This window comes from Biomphalaria glabrata, chromosome 9 (genome assembly GCF_947242115.1).
Source record: "Biomphalaria glabrata chromosome 9, xgBioGlab47.1, whole genome shotgun sequence".
NCBI classification, from domain to species: Eukaryota; Metazoa; Mollusca; class Gastropoda; family Planorbidae; genus Biomphalaria; species Biomphalaria glabrata.
In genome coordinates, this window is record NC_074719.1 from 21,106,907 (window position 1) to 21,123,754 (window position 16,848).

The window sequence follows — 16,848 nt, forward strand, 5'->3', positions numbered from 1 at the left end:
CAATAACCATATTTCTTTCTTCAGACATCATGCATCTGTCTGCACTCACATCCAATACTAGACCCTTGAAAACTATGTCCATAGTCCTAACAATTCTTGCGGTCCTGCTTATCGTCTGCCCGAACAGTGGAGGCTTTCGAGCTGTAGACAAAAAGGGGAAAACGGTTCTCAGTTGCAGTCTAACTAAATAACATACAGCTATCAAGTAGCAGGAACCGTCTATTAAATCGTGTTTTAATATTTTTATGCATGAATATATGTTACGAATGGTAAAAAATCTAACATTAATTGAAAGCAAAATAATCGCTCTGTAACCTGTATAATGGTCTTTTCTGCTACAAAAAAAAAAGTTTTTAACATTTTTCTTGTTTTTGAGATTTAAACGTTTTAGGAAACAGCACAAAACATTTAGGGGTTTCGCCCTACAGGTTCCATTAAAATGAAAAAAAAAAAGATTGCAAAGACAGTTTGTGTGGAAACACAAACTCAAAATCGGCCTCCGAAGTGGTCCATCCAGGCAGGTAAAAAGGCAGGTTTCAATATTTTCAGAAAGAATATCAGAATGAAATTCTATCAAAGACAAAAAACAGAGAAGAATGGAGAAAGAAGGCTGACAGATATTTTGTGGTGCCCAAACCGTTTTAGCAGACCAAGGGATAGGTGAAAGTGTATGTGAAGTTAGATATGAACATGGCTTACCTGATGTATTTTAATGATTATCTAATTGTTTTGTAAAAGGTCAATCTCTTATTCAAAGCCTCAAAAAAACAAAACAACAACAACATTTCCTTAAAAAAAGAAAAAAAAATTCCTTTAGTTATGTGGTCCATGTATGCAGTGCAAATCTGCCATTTACGCGATAATATGAAAAACTACTTATTAATTGTTGTTTTAAATTATGTTCCACTTATTTGCATATTAAATAGATTTTTGTCTTTTAGAAAGTAAACTTTTTTTTTTTGTAAAAGTAGTAGTTAGTATGACAAAACTTATTTTACTTAGCAATACAATTGTAAAAATATTTTTTTTTTTACAAATAATCTAAAACCGTTTGCATAAATGTGTTATAAGTATGAGAGCTAGTTGTCTCCTTACTAAAACGCCTTCCGTGTTTGTTACTATTAATAGTGAATAGTTGTAAAAGTGGTGTATTTTTATGAAAAAAAACTGCTTGCATAATTTATTTTAAAAAATTAGATTTTTCGTTTTCAGAAAAGAAAAAGTAGCCGTAGCATCAGAACTTTGAATGGTCTAAAATACTACGATGTCGGATTTTCACTATCTTTTCTAGTTTACGATATCTAAAACGGGACAGACGGACAGACCACACAAAACTAATATCGTCTTTTTCCCTTTCGGGGGCCGCTAAAAAATGTGAGAAAAGATAAAAACCGACATTTCTTTTAATTGGAATAAAAAAAAAGGTGGCTAGACTTAGATGATCTTTCAAAATACTTTTGGCTCCTTCTTTCCTCGTGCTATTAGAGCATAGAATGGGTTGCTTGAGTCGCCAGGAAAACCAAAGACTTGGCATAATTTATGTCATTGATCAACATGCATGACTAGATTGGCCTTGAAATACACGTAGGACGTAATCATATTCTTTTGTAATTAACGTCTGTAATTCATAAGATAAGATTCAGTAGCCTTGGAGTATAAGCAATAAAGTACAGCAAAATAATAACACCAATTAACTTGAACGAAGGCTCTACCCTATATTTAAATTGCTTTCTCTTATTTGTTCCATATTGTCTCGTGTCTTTCTTCCGACTTTTCCCCTTTCGCTTCGTTCTCCCCTCAGCTTTATGTATGTATATAAATAGAGGATACTGCTTGACATACACATATGTTGGGCTACACCAGGTCGTGGGTCACGTGACCTCAACGCTGAGCTATGTCAAGAATTCTGGAACACATTCAGCGTCATCCTGTCCAGTAGATGCTAGCAACTGAAACCCACAGAGCGCAACGTCCAGACCATTACATCAGCTGGAGAGAAATCCGGTGTGTAAGGGGGAGGGGTGGAAGGGTCGGTATCACTTGACACTCTACAAGCTGTGGAATGTAGCTTAATTGGCACAAAAGTGTTTGCTGGTTCATAAGCAGACATTTCGTGTTTTTTTTACAAAGCTTATATCAACTCTGTCTGTCTGGCAAAAAGTTTGTGCACGTTATTTCTACCACATCCATTCTCGGATCAAATTGAAACTTTACACATTATTTATTAGGTGTCTGGAAATTTAGGTACCGGATAATTTAGGCACCGGATATTTAGGCACCCGGAGATTTAGGCACCCGGATATTTAGGCACTAAATATCCGTAAATATACGGTGCCTAAATATCCGGTGCCTAAATTTCCTAAATTCTATTTATTGGCATAGTTAAGACATGAAGCTTTTTTTTTAAAGCTAGCCAATTAATTACTGGTAATTAATTATATTTGTTTGATACTAACAAGGGAAATTAATCATGCAGTATTCACATATACGGCTAAATGTGTAGGGTTTCGTCCCTTTAGATAACTGAAAACGTTATTTCTCCCATACCTATTCTCGGATCAAGTTTAAACCGTAAACATTTATGTATTGTACCTAATAAAACATGAATCTATTTTTTTTTTAAATTATCAAATAGTCAACTAATTTTTGGTAATTAATCATTTTGTTTGATATCAAATAAGTGAAATAACATTATTGAGATATATAGGGCGGAAATCTTTCCCTTTGATAACCTTTGTTTGTTTGTTTTTTAAAGGATTTTGTATATTTGGATTGTTTTATACTATTATATTAGTATATCAATAAGTCTAATATATAATATGATTTGTAGTTTATTGTATGTAAAATAATAATAATAAAAGTAAAGTAAAGTTCCCCTTTCAGATCTTGTGATCTATAGGGCAGATAATGTAAAGGTCATCTGTTTCTGTGGCCTACGGTTAACGAGGGTGTCATGTGGCCAGCACAACGACCAACCGCCTTTACTTTCCCCAACTAATGTCAGGTACCTATTAGAGCTGTGTGGACTATAGGCGCTTTATCCTTTTATGGCACTGACCATTGAAGATTAGTAACAACTACCTTTTAATTTTTGATTCTAAAATTTGCATCAACAAACGTGCCTAAAGTAAACTGTTTTCATATCAGTCACTGAACTCCATTTATAAGGTAAATCTGCGAGAATCCAAGCGACACAATCATAAATGTAAAACAAACTACGGCTCTACCCACCTTCCAAATTAAACATTCAATTTCTCACATTGATTCGAGTGCAGCGAATAGTAGATTTGAGATTTGATCTGCATATTTTTTTCGGGGGGGGGGGGGATTTTTTCGCCCCCTTCGCCATATATATATATACAGGGCGTACCGGCACCTTTTTGAAAATAGTATTACTTTTCTTGTGTTTTAACGTATATTATTAATTTTTAGTAGTTAAGAGTTAGGCAATCAACTACTGAGTACCGGCACCTAATCACTGAGTACCGGCACACGCATCTTTAAGCTTATGTACTATTCTTACTGACTTAGATCCTCTCACGTCGTTCGGCGCATTGTGCGGCAAGCTGCTTCCACAAAAATCTGTCTGTGGCAATGTCTGACGCTTCTTTCCACATGCTCTGTGGTCCTCCATGAAAGTGTGGCGCCAAGTTGTACTAGGATGTCCCTGTTTGCGCTTTCCTCGTAATGGCCCCCATGTCATCGCAACTCTTATTATGCGTAATTCATTCTGTCGGAGAACATGTCCGGCAAACCTCATGTGACACTCTGTCACAACCTTACTAAGGGGTCGACTCCCAGTTCTTGATTGAGACCCGATCTCTATAACTGACTCCTAAAATCCGTCTTATCCATCTTTGTTAAGCCACGGTTAGTCTTTTTCAATTTCGGCAGATTCACTTCACTTTATTAAAGGAGCCCAGCCACTGGTAGAAATTTGTAACCTATCTTGGCTACGCTCTTGGAATTAGGTGACTGTAGTTTGCTTAAGATTTTATATCGAATAGGGAAGTTTTATCGTCAAAATCATCTTTAAACTACAAAATCTCTGGAGTTGTTTTTTTTTTTTTTTTTTTTTGAACAAATTCAAAACCCCCTAAGCTACGCTCATAGAATTTGGTGACTGTAGGAATAATATTGAAGAGAGATTTTCAACTTTAAAACTATCTGGAGGGGTTTAAAACTTTAAAAAAGAGCACTCTGGAGGAGGGGGGTTTAAACTCAAAACCCCAATTGGCTTGGCTAGGCTCGTAGCATTTTGAGTGCGTAATTTGCTTTTTTTTTTTTATTGAAGAGGTATTTTAAGCTTAAGACCCCCGCTGAAAGGGGGGTAAACTCAAAACCCCCTTTGGCAACGCTCATGGCATTTTGAGTAATTTGCTTTTGGGTACGCTCATTAAATCTGGTGACCGATGTCATATGTTGAAGAGGGGATTTTATCGTTAATTTCGGAGGGGGTTTTAAAATCAAAATCTTCCTTACCTATGCTCTTAGAATTTGGGGATTGTCGTTTGCATTGCATTATTTGTTTTGTTCTATAGAAGAGGAGGATTTAACTGCAAAACCACCTGGTAGGTGGTTTTAAACTCAAAACCCATTTGGCTGCGCTGGGGCAAGTGATGTTTTACTATTAAAATCTCACCTAAAATAAACAAAGAGCAAAAATATGTCACTAAATTCCGACCCCCCCCCCCCTTGCGATTTCATATATACATATATGTATGTGTGTGTGTGTGTGTGCGCGCGAGCAAATACCTCCCCCTCCCACTGGCGGATCCAGAACTTTGGAGTGGGGGGGGGCGATTTTCTTCCAAACCCTAACCATAAGGCCCAGTAAACCCACACCCTATGCATAAACGTGCGTACAACATATAGCCTATATATATATATATATATATATATATATATATATATATATATATTCGATATATGAGAATAAAATAAGACTGTTTCTCAATCTTCGGCGAAAAAAAAACTAAAAAAAAAACAGTCATGTTGAGGCCTTTTTCTTGCAAGCTTGGGGGTCTGGGAGAGCGCTGTAAGCTTCCTCAGTGAGGTTCGAGGCTAAGCCCTGACACCCAAAAGCGTTTTCTTGCATTTTTCACTGCAGAAACGCATTCTCCTGGCATCTACAGCTCATTATTTTTAGTGGGGTTTGGGGCGAAGCCCCGACGCTAAAAGCGTTTTTTTGCATTTTTCACTGCAGAAACGCATTCTCCTGACATCAACAGCTCATTATTTTTTAGTGGGGTTCGGAGCGAAGCCCGGACGCCAAAAGCGTTTTCTTGCATTTTTCACTGAAGAAACGCATTCTCCTGACATCTACAGCTCATTATTTATCAGTGGGGTTCGGAGCGAAGCCCCGACACCAAAAGCGTTTTCTTGCATTTGTCACTGAAGAAATGCATTCTCCTGACATCAACAGCTCATTATTTTTTAGTGGGGTTCGGAGCGAAGCCCCGACGCCAAAAGCGTTTTTTTGCATTTTTTTACGGCTGAAACGTCTTCTACTGACATCTACAGCTCATTATTTAGGCCTATTAGTGGGGTTCGGGGCGAAGCCCCGACTCCAAAGGCGCTTTCTTGCATTCTTCACTGCAGAAACGCATTCTCCTGACATCAACAGCTTATTATTCATCAGTGAGGTTCGGGGCGAAGCCTCGACGCTAACAGCATTTTCTGGCATTCTTCACTGCAGTAAAGCATTCTCCTGACTGATGAGAATTATTCATTCTATTATAAAGGACCTTTCGAAAAATGTTGAAAAATATTATAATATGAATTTATAGTCCCTTAATACATTGCAAATAAAACCGATTTGTTCTTTGAAAAGATAAGATACCCCACATATTTAGATTAAGGCTTTGATGATCGCCGTCGAAAAAAAAAAATTCGATAAATAATATTCAATAAAACTCAAGCATAAATTGTGAGTTTTAGTCCTAAATTTATTTAACTAGAAAAATATGAGATAGAGTAAAGGTTGGAAAAAGGTGACTAGGAAAAGATGATCTGGCTTTTGAACTCATCTCAACCGTAACTGTTATATTGAAAAATTTTGTTTAAAATATATCTTTTCCAAAGCAAAGTCTTAAAATAGTTGAATTAGATAAATTCATGTGAAATTACACAAACTCTGGAAAGGGGAAGGGCGGTAAAATGAAAACGATTAATCCTCGCTCCTTTTATAATTTCTGCTAATGATTGCATTTTGCATTAAAGAATAGGGATTGGGCGACTCGCTATAAGAATTTACTTTATAGCATATATAAATTATATTAGTGACAGATTTTTTAAATTTTGTAATTTCTTACTATAATACAAAAAGAAAAAGTATTGGTTTGTCCGATGGGGGGAAGGCGATCGCTCTACCGCCCCCCCCCCCCTGGATCCGCCAGTGCGGGCCCCCTCCCCAAATAAAAAATGTTTTGGCTAAGTACACGCTAACAGAAGTTTTTACTACTATGAAGACATTTTACAAATATCTATTGTTAAGCTTATACAGTCCTATGCTTCTATTTAACAAATTCAAAACATTCTTTGCATATCTATATCTATACTTTATATATCTGTGTTTGTGATTAATTTCCTATTCAGTGTGGTGTGCTTCCCTTCAATTATCATTATAAATATAGTAATTTTGTTTTAACTATAGTAATCTTGATTTAAATATAGAAGCTATGAATTTAGAGAAAGTTCGTATCTTTCATTAAAAAAAAAAAAGGTTCGCTTTCAAAAGACCAAAAGTAGCCGTTGCACCAATCAGGCTATATTTGGCATCCATTGTTAGGATTAAGCCTAAATGACTGCCTGATCGTGCGGTTTGCGCGCTGGACTGTCGTTCAGATTTATCGATGGTCCAGGGTTCAAACCCTGCCCGCTCCCATCCCCCGTCGTCCTGCGGGAGGTTTGGACTAGGAAGTAATTATCTTCAACTCTGAAGGAACATCCGAAACATGTAAAACATTTTTACAAACATTTTTAATACAGACATGGCTTGATTCTCAATAATACCTTTTGAAATATCCAAGTTATAGAGCAATCCCTTCCAACTCATTTCTCTACCCACCCCCGACGTAGTTAAAAGAAGCGAATATTCCCTAGTCTAGTGTCTACCACTGTCAATGTGTCACTTTGGAAACACTGAAGTTGAATGGCCAGATGGTGCGGATGTATGTAGATCAAGGTCACGTCCCACTGTAAGTTAACAATTTATGACGCCAAGAGGAGACAATGACTAGTCAACTATTCTAAACAAACAAGCGGAGTGATAATCCTTGAGAGCATCACCCCCCTCCTAAATATATAAACGCAACTTTTTCAATATGGCACGGCTCTTATCATAGTTCCTGCCTAAATAGAGCAGCATTTTTGTATAACGTTTATTGGTCCCTTTGTTTGTTTATTTTTCTTTGGCCATAAAAATAAAACACCAATGACGAAAAAGAATCAATTGTCCTTCACGAGGCCGAGGCTAGGGGAGATAATAGGCCTCCAGTCCCTTTGTGTTACAACTTCAAGAAACTTTAAAAAGTTATAATAGCCTACTTCTTATAGTTAACTTATGCTGTCTTTTTGGTTTGTTATCGACTAAGGCCAAAACGTCCTTTGTTTTTACTTTGGGTCAGCAGCAGGAGCGTAGTGGGGGGGGGGGGGGGGGGGGCAAGAGGTACGATGCCCCGGGCGCCACACGCAAATAGGCGCCATAAAAATATTGAACATATTTTAGTTAGGTATTACATTCTAAGGTTTTTTTTGTATTACATTATTATTAAATACCTTTTATTTGTAAGTCTATATTTCTAAGTGATGTAACGAAAATGGGGGGGGGGGGGGGTCAATAAGATGTCTTGTCCCGGGCGCACGTTTTGATCACTAAGCTTCTATGGTCAGCAGGGTTCCCTATATGTACGTCTGTGGTATTTTTTTTTTATATCAAATGTAATAAATGCTTATGATTTCATTAGAATGAGAAATCAATTATTTCTTTGACATTCTTAAACACTGACACCAAGAAGGCACGTAAGTTTTAGGCCCCTACACGTGTACAGGGAAGATCTGAGTGTTCGGAAAAAAAAACAAGGGCAAGGCTAAACTCATTTCTTTGTGCCATATTGGCATCAGATGTCCCAGGAGGTATAGATCCATGAATACCAATGGGTTGACATGCAAATGACTTGAGCCGACGTGCTTCAGTTCAATCGCGTATATTCTAATGGCAGTGGATCCAGCATTATAGGCCTACTGTATCTGTTAATACTGTATCTGTATTACTGTATCTGTTAATATTTAATATACATTTTACCATTTAGTAGTGTACTTATATATCCAACTATATGTATACATAAATAATGTTTGTATGTATTGTACTTATAGTCTATAAATAGAATACCTAGATCATGGGAATCACCTATTCTGCCTATATCACATAATTGAAAACGTTATCTCTAAAAAAAAATATTTGAATGCTTGTGTGCCTTTGAGCACACAAAAAAAAATTAGAAAGTCATTTAAAATTAAAAAATGTAAAAATAATAAATATTTGGCAAGGCAAATGTGTATTTAACAAAAAAAAAAAAAAAGATCATTGGGCTCGTAATGCTCAATGAAGGTAGATGAATATTTAAGGTTTGATAGTATATAGTAGAAGGCTACTATAATATAATAGGCACTATATACACTGTATACCGTACAAGCAATTGTTGTTGAGAATAAATTTCATGTAGACTCTATAGGCCTACAAGGTAAACGCATGGACATAATACTTATCTTTCTGTAAGTAACATCCACCATTTCTGATAAATACATAGAAGGCGATTAAAAGGGTTACATTGTAATAGACCAACGTCCTTGTCATTAATATCAACCACATGTATAAGTACAGTGTTGTTAATACTGAGTTCAACGAATGGTTAGTGATAACTGTTTAAAATTTGTGTTAACATTTGTTACTAAAAATCTTTGTCTAGGGCAGTGGTTCCCAAACTTTTTTGTCTCGTAGACCCCTTGCCATGGTTTCTGATTTTCGGTAGACCCCCTGCTTAACTTATATTGCATTTTTGCAAATTTATCAACATTTTTAAAACTAATTTCTAAATGTGTGAGTCTCAGAGTGAAAAAGTAATTTAAAGCTGCATTTGTATTGATAAAATTTAAATTTAAACCAATTAAAATAACAAAATATATATTTCTTGAATCATCAAACACACTGGGAGTGTTTTTTTTTTGTAGGCTCATCATCCGTTGCTACGGATATTATGTTTCATATAGAAATGTGTTGTTATATAAAGTAGTCTTTGAAACATTAAATATTAATTAATTAATTAGCTTTAGGGATTATCGTAAACGTTTTCACAAAGAGCAGTTTCTCTTGTATTTCATGATCTTTCATGTGTGCTCAAATATTGGGTCCGCAGAACTGTTTTCACTAACAGGAGAAGCGGCGAAGGCGAGTAACTAGCACCAAAACCAGTAAGCCTTGGACAGGCGGGACTCATTAGCCTTGGCTTTCTACCCACCTAGCAGAAGGATAACTGAATTCAAACCTCTGCTGTCTTGCAACTATAAACATGGGTTTTGTGAGTCAACCCTGAGGAAAAATAAGGAGCCAGCAACCCTAAGGCAGTTTGCAGCAAACAGTGCTACATCCTGTCAGGGCCTGATAGACCGCTGATCCCAAACTGTTTATGTCGTTTGAAAAGAATTACATAAGAAGCTTTTCATGTTATACCACCGATGTTCCCTTGAACTGTATTGTTGCAAGAAATTCATTTAATACTATCAGATGTAGGTTTGTGTAGAAACAGTTTTTAGAGCTACTTCAACGGCAGGTAAAATCAAGGTTTTACCTAAAGTGTTTTCCGTATTTGGCTATAAATAAAGAGATATTGTAAGTCGTTCACAAACCATCATCTTCTCTTTATGATGTCGAAGAGAGATTTTGTGGGTCTATTCTGAACTTATCTTTTTCAAACTTTTATCTTTTTATCAGGGTGGCATCGTCTCAAATTATCCTCCAGCGTAATTAGTTTCATATCATCATAAAAAGGCACTTAGGCAACCGCTTGTTTGACAAGGAAAGAATGAATCCCAATTTTAAATAATCAACGGTGTACAATTTACATTTCTTTTTGTTAAACATAACCTACATGTAGACAAAATTAAGATATTTAAATAAATATTAAAATTAAATACAAACATTTTTCCTTTGAATAGCAGGATAAATATTTAAAAGATTAACTAAGGTACAGATCATATTTCAATGTAGGAAATAATTACATTAATGGTAGTGAAAATTTAAGTTACAAATGAAATGAAATGAAATCCATTATCGTAGACCCCCAATTTATTTTTTCACTTTCATAGACCCCTTGGAAGACTTCGTGGACCCCTAGGGGTCTATATAGACCACTTTGGGAATCACTGGTCTAGGGCATCCTATATTGTCTTATATAAATACTAAGACTTAGATTAAGCCTACTTAATAATAGGTTATTTGTTTGACTGTAATGTCATTCTACTGGCCATAACAAGTAGGCCTAATGAACAATTAAAGAAGCTCAAATAAAATAGTCAGTAGGCTATATAGCAACGATTGAGAAGCAGGGCTCGGAGAGAAGTTCTCTAAAAGTCTCATTCCAGCACACACTTTGACGAGCCACATTGGAAAAAAAGAAAGTACAATACAAAAGATTCCTCCACTGTGGCATGGTTATTGAATCCCACATTTTTCAACGCAGTCCTGGCCTATCTTACGTGAAGTAGCCACTCCCTCTTGTCTATGCGCCACTTTAAAAGACAATAGCTTTGAGGCCTCCGTCACGGCAAATGTGCGAAGTTGTTGACTCTGTCGACTCGTGAAGATTCAGGCTTTGATCATGATGGTCACGCCCATGTGGTGGTCGCCCGATCTCCGTGACTAATCCCGTCTATCACTGGCCTCAGTCTAGGCCAGATTATCACCAGATTGAACAAAGTTTGATTATTATCAAGGTGTTGACGTAGGCCTACGACCCATACAGCGACACAATAAGCAAACAAATAAAAATAAACGCAATGTCCTCCTGTACGCTCTAATGAAAGACTTTTATCCCAGCTACATCACCACATTTTGTATTATCAGTTTGGTAGCATTGAGACAAAGTTGATTGGTTGAATTATGTTAATTTTCATTTAAGAAAGATGATGAAGTCAAATTGATCCTAAAATTGAATTGTTCTCCCCCCCCCCCCCCTTCCGTTGACTACAACTTGCAAACTAAGGGACATGAACTATGCCATTATTTGTTATCAATTGAAAAAGGTTTCCAACGTGTCACGGCACAGACAAGCCACAGTCATTGTGAATGCAGCTCAGTCCACTTGGCTGTTGTATTGTAGGCCTGCATAAGACATAGTGGACGTCCAATACTGTCCAAGATGCACTGGCCTTTGGTAAGCCCGAACATTTTAATGACCAATGCTATTTGAACTAAAACAGATTGCAGTTGCTAAGATGGGAGTCGTCATATGAATGACCTTGACAGATTTTTTTTCCTTTACAGACAAGCCCACATTCTCTACTCTTGTCTACCAACACTGTCTAGCCTAATAGGTTACTTTTAGTGATTGACTTTAAGTTGATCTAGTTCTGTATATCAAAGCATCTACTGTATGTAGAAAATCTGCGTACACCATTTCTCTTCCCATGCTGCTTGAACGGTCTCCACGGTACTCTCTCAACCAGGATACAAGTCATCGTTGCCAAGTTTGCTCAGAACTGTGCCATTGTTCAGTACGTTTCCTGGAACCGCCTTGTTAAGCCATTCAAAACAGAAGACGGGGTCTAGGGCGGTGGGGTGAGCTGATAACAAGGCTGGCATTACATGAGCAAGTCCGATATTTGCAGAAGTCAGCCCGGGCTCACTGATATCATAAATTGTGTAACCAGCTCACGGGCACACACACACACAACTGGCTACATTTGGCATTTCATGTGATGGCGGATGTCTTAGTATGTCTAGACGTAAAGAAGATGGGAGGCGGAGGGCCGTAATGGACTAATTTTGTACATTTCAAGTTACTTTTTATGTAATTTACTGCCCCCCCCCCCCCCACACACCATTTTGTTTTTATTTTGAAGTTTCATTTAGTAAAAGATATGTCAAATTGTCAGTAGAGAAGGAACATGTCGTCCATTTTCTGCATAACTTTATCAAGAGGTTCGAACAAGTGAATGGCACTAAAGCGTCCATATAGAAGAAAAATTGTATGAGATCTGTCTGATCTGAAAACCAGTGTGCAGGTCATCTCATAGCACTAATCTCCTTGTACCCTACAACATGAGAATGAGAACGGAAAAGAAGTACATCACATTAGAGTTCTGTGCACAATTATATTTTAAAAACAGTTGTGTTAAATGTATCTCAAGGCTTAAGTTAGAAGTATTGAAACACATTAACAAAGTATTAGATCTGTTCTAAAAATAAAGCATTATGTTGGCTAATGTAGTTTGTGTAACCTCCAGCTTCAGTATAATATAAGTCATCAATCACAAATATTTCATGTCATTTTATAGTTTATATCACGTTTTGTTGACTCAAACTGTTGTTTTATTTTAAATAATTATATTCTTTGTAATGATTTGGGGCTAATTATTCAGGATTATATAATGCAGCATTCAAAAATGAACATTTCAATATGATCCTATAATTTAAAATTAACAAAACTTATGAATATAAAAGAATTGATCTTAATATGTTATAATGCATATTAATTTTTTAAACACAATAAAAATGAAGGCAGATTCGTTTTGTTTTTTCTTTAATAAAAATATGCTTTTAAAAAGATCACAAGGCAGGCAAAGGGAGGTAATAATGAAAATTGTTTGTATAATTTGGATCAGCTTTTCTTTACTTTCTTGGGGGATACTGTCACATACAGGACAAATGCACCTGAAACAAAATATTAAATGGAGAAAGAGTAACAAGCAAAAGTTACAAAGTAAAATTGGTAAATTGCAACTGAGGTGTATGAGTTTAATGTAAAACAAAAAACAATACCTATTGTATTTTATCTCTCAAATTCAAGAATAACTTTGTCCCACAGTTAACATAACTTATATATCTTTTATGATTTTAGTTGTAGAAAAAGAATAAAAAGCAATGCCTTAAGAATTTTTTTCAGAGTATTTAAAGAAACAAACCAATGTTGACGGGAAATGTAATCATTTATAATACTACATTTTGAAACAATCAAACAATAAAGATGTATCTAGCCAATAAATACCTACCTATTAATGTTAGAGCAATCACTCCAGCTACAAGAGGTCCTGCTATAGCATAAATTCGAGGAAGAAAAAATGTGTGTATTGGTTGGTCTTGGTCAACAAATGGCTTTGAATGCATATGAGGAAAAAAAAAAAGGGATTCAAAATAACAATATAAATAATCATTAAAACTGATTACACTAACTATGGTATTACATATTATTCCTAGCAGTAGTAGTGAATATATGCAATTAAACTTTTATTTAATAATAATATTCTGAGAAATAATATTTTACAACTATGATTAACTTACCAAGATGATAACCCATATTGAATAATAAATAGCAATAAATGCTGATAGTGAAACAAGACCCCAGCCTGTGACTTGATGCACTCCTGGAGTCTGGGGGGGGGGGGGGGGGGGGGTTGAAGGAAAGAAATATTTTGAAATAACATCTACACCAACTGACATAACATAGGTTTAAGCAATTTAAAACATATATAAAACATGGGAGAATTTGTTTTTAAAACACATATGATGCCAGTGTTGATATGTACTCTAGGGCAAGGTCAAATCAATGCTAAGAGTGTCATTATAAAGTAAAAAAGTTAAAGATATTTAGAATCTATAGATTTAAATCAATTATTTTTTCAATAGAAGTGAATGATCTAACAATACAGTACAAAAATTGAGAAATATGTTTAATATAATTTGAAAACACATTCTGATTCTGATCAGATTATTAATAGATGTTTTTCTAGACATCTCTCTATTCACCTAATGATAATACTTTAACTAGACTAACTAGAGACTACTACTACACCTAAAATCCAGTAAATCTGTCGAGTAGACAATCACAATGAATCATTAATGATTGAAGATCACAATAAAAACATACATGCATTAAACCATAAGGATTATATAGGTACCTGTAGACATGATTAGGATATAACTTAGATCTATTAATTTTTTTCTAATTATAGTCATTTCTACCTTAGATATTATAACATATATAATCATATTATTTTATAATAGATCTATAGTCTAGATCTAGATTACACCAAACTAAATTTTAGATGATAATGATGGATCTAGACACTAGATCAAGATCTATAGATCTAAATCTAGACTAAACAATAGTCTAGCTATATTACTCTACAAGAGTCTATATCAGGGGTTCTCAACTTGTTGGTCGCAACCTCCTTGAAGATCAAATGACGATTTTTCAGGGTCTCCTAAGACCCATGAAAAAAATTTTTTTTTTGTCTAAAACAAAATTAACATGGTAAAAACATTTTTCATTAGTAGTTATTTTTCTTTTTACTATAGTTGTCATTCGAGGATAGAGATGTTACAAACAACTGAGTCAGAATCATTTCAAACATTTTAATCGTCACACCATAAATATTTGTAACAGTTTAATTGCTGTCCATCAAACAGCGTGTGTGGTGAAACGCAATGATATGCGTTGTAAAATCATCTATAGACTATATATTCTATATTAGTTCTATGGTGAAGATTCAAAAGCACATCTGTTTATAATTAGTAATATGCCATGGATGTTATTGAAGTTTATATTTTCATCATGGAACAACACATAAAAATGATCTCTATAACATTAGAGAAAATACAGATGCAATTACGATTGGAGGTCCCCGCAATGCAGTCACATAGTAAGGGCTTGTAAAAAGGAGTCACAGAAGTTCAAACTAAAAAGGTTGAGAACAGCTGGTCCTGATTCTATTCTATGTATAAATGAATGTCACTATAAAAAATCTAATTCTAGATCTACTCTACACTTAGTAACGACTTAGTTACATTCACTACTCTTGAGTACTTGGAATCTATAATAGTCTATATAGATTCTAGATCTAAAAAAAAGATTATCTAGTTAGTAATACTATTATTAGTAGAGACAGAATCTAGATAGAAAATAGATCTAGTTCTAGTAGTAGATCTTTATCTAGTCATTCTAGATATCTAGAGACTAGAGTAGATATAGTATAGTCAATATAGAAAACATAGATCTATGATTTAATTAAAATTCTGAAAAGTATATCTACTCTAGATCTAGATGCTATATAATATATATTTAATATTGTATAAACGTATAAATTGTATAGATCTATATCATGATTCATGATGACTATTCACTATATAATTATAATTATATAAATCTAGATTATTTAGAATTCTAGAATCTAGGTCTAGATAGATCTATATTAGACAGTAAGTTGAGAATGGACCTCATTCACAAATCGTAAACAAACAACATTTAGCCAAGTGGTTCTCTATCTCTTCTATATAAATTACATCATAAAGAATAAATGCGTCACATGATACGTTTTTTTTCATTGCTTTTTAAAAAATATTATCACGTGGCTAAATGTTTGTTTACGATTGGTGAATGAGGTCCATTGAGTACTGAAATAGTAGTGATTAAGTAGTGACATAGATCTATAAAATTAAAAATAAAATAAAAATTTAGACATTAATGACATTTAAGTCATTTATTCCAAATTATAATATAATTATAATAAGATAACTAGAAATAGATATATGATCTAGAATAAGAATTATTTATTATAAATTATATGAATAAATCTAGGACTAGGACTAATAAATTTAATTAATAATAATAATAGATCTATAAACACCCATATTTATCATAAAGACAATAAAGTCTAGACCTATCTACTATCCCCTACATAATTTATATTTCTAAATAGATCTAGATTAATCTAGATCTATATGTAGTCTATATCATATATGAATATTTATATAATTTTTTATTTTACTTATTAGTATATAATATAATAAAATAATAGACTATATTAACTATATTAGTATATAATAATTAATAAATTATTAGATCTATATTTATACAAAAGTAAAGTATATTTTAGTATATTTATATTATAATTATATTATATATATAATTATAGAAATAGATCTAGATCTTGATCTATAACTATAAGTATAATGAATCTTTATCTTTATCTAATAACTTTAATAAGTAATAATCTATAACCTATTACTACTAGATCTAGATTTACTAGATCTAGATTATCTAGATCTTATATTAATTAGTTATAATTATATAGATCTAGAAATATAGATCTAGACTAATCTAGAGTATTCTAGAGACTAAGAAATTACCTAATATTTTATTGATTCTACTTTTAGTAATTTTAATTTATTATTATAGTTAAGTATACCATTATTATTATTGAAGAAAAAAAAACAGGTTCTAAATGTAGGCCTAGATTTGGTTTAGTCAGAGTAAATTAGACGCTAAAAACTAGATCTAATGTAGGTTGATGCTAGATTATTTATTTTAACAGCTAGTCTAGATCTAGATCTAGCTGAGTGTTTATTTTGTTTTTATTTTTTGTTTGTATGACACAAATCAGCAGTATGCTGGCTGGCAAGTCTAAAAATGTGAACTATTCCAGATTTAGAATCGACAATGCAATATGATTCTTTGTTTCGTCAGCTGATTTATTTCATTTAATAATTTAGATCTAGATTTAATTTGATCTAAATTAAGATCTAATTTCTTTAAAAAAGTTTGAACAATATAATTAAATAATATAAAGGCC

General features: G+C 34.1%; 1 protein-coding gene across 1 annotated transcript; it reads right to left on the reverse strand.

Moving 5' to 3' along the window:
- Positions 1–12,783: 12,783 nt before the first annotated feature.
- LOC106060192 (dolichol phosphate-mannose biosynthesis regulatory protein-like) lies at positions 12,784–16,688 on the reverse strand. The gene is made up of 4 exons (XM_013217990.2): positions 16,465–16,688; positions 13,559–13,648; positions 13,270–13,372; positions 12,784–12,931 (listed from the first exon to the last, which is right to left on the reverse strand). Exons 1-4 carry the CDS (start codon positions 16,465–16,467, stop codon positions 12,879–12,881), a joined length of 249 nt encoding a protein of 82 aa, XP_013073444.1. The 5' UTR covers positions 16,468–16,688; the 3' UTR covers positions 12,784–12,878.
- Between the last annotated feature and the right edge of the window lie 160 nt (positions 16,689–16,848).